At 42.2% G+C, this 500-nt stretch overlaps 1 protein-coding gene across 2 annotated transcripts in view; it reads left to right on the top strand.

The window, feature by feature from the left end:
• LOC119592317 overlaps positions 1-494 on the top strand; it is a 7762-nt gene extending 7268 nt beyond the window's left edge. For both annotated transcript variants that reach the window (XM_037941144.1, XM_037941145.1), the window contains exon 5: positions 163-494. In XM_037941144.1, coding sequence (XP_037797072.1) covers positions 163-402 — 240 coding nt within the window. In that variant the 3' untranslated portion in view covers positions 403-494. The remainder of the gene's footprint in view (positions 1-162) is intronic.
• Positions 495-500: the final 6 nt, after the last annotated feature.

Raw genomic sequence — 500 nt, 5'->3', positions numbered from 1 at the left:
GTTTTCTTTCTAATCCTCCCAATAAGAATGTTAATAAGACCACAATGACACTAATAATTATCGACTCCTCTAACAAATAAGATAAAACGAAATCATATGTAAAAACCGCTATGAATATATAAAAAAAAAACCATTTTATTCATAACTACCACCCCCCAACAGGCATGTCACGAAGCAGCTATAGCAGTTGGGTGTCAGGTAGTCTACACAGTGGTAGTGAACAGCAGTCTCCAGCGTTCCCTTGAACAACTAGGCTACAAGCTCGTGCACACGCGGGAGCTGGGCCTCCCGAAGTACCAAGGGGGACCTTTATTGCACCTGGAGGAAATGGGGGATAATCTTACCATTCGAGGTTATGTTAAAGACCTCCTTAACGATACACGACGCCAGAGCCATCTATAGGACGAATGCGAAGCCTCCAGCATACCTTTCGCCAACTTTACCCCAATCTTTCCTTTTTTTCCCTTATTCATTTCTCATTTACTAAACCTTGCTGATTA

This window comes from Penaeus monodon, chromosome 30 (genome assembly GCF_015228065.2).
Source record: "Penaeus monodon isolate SGIC_2016 chromosome 30, NSTDA_Pmon_1, whole genome shotgun sequence".
NCBI classification, from domain to species: Eukaryota; Metazoa; Arthropoda; class Malacostraca; order Decapoda; family Penaeidae; genus Penaeus; species Penaeus monodon.
Note: the sequence above shows the minus strand (reverse complement) of the source record. Positions and strands in the feature narration are given on the sequence as shown.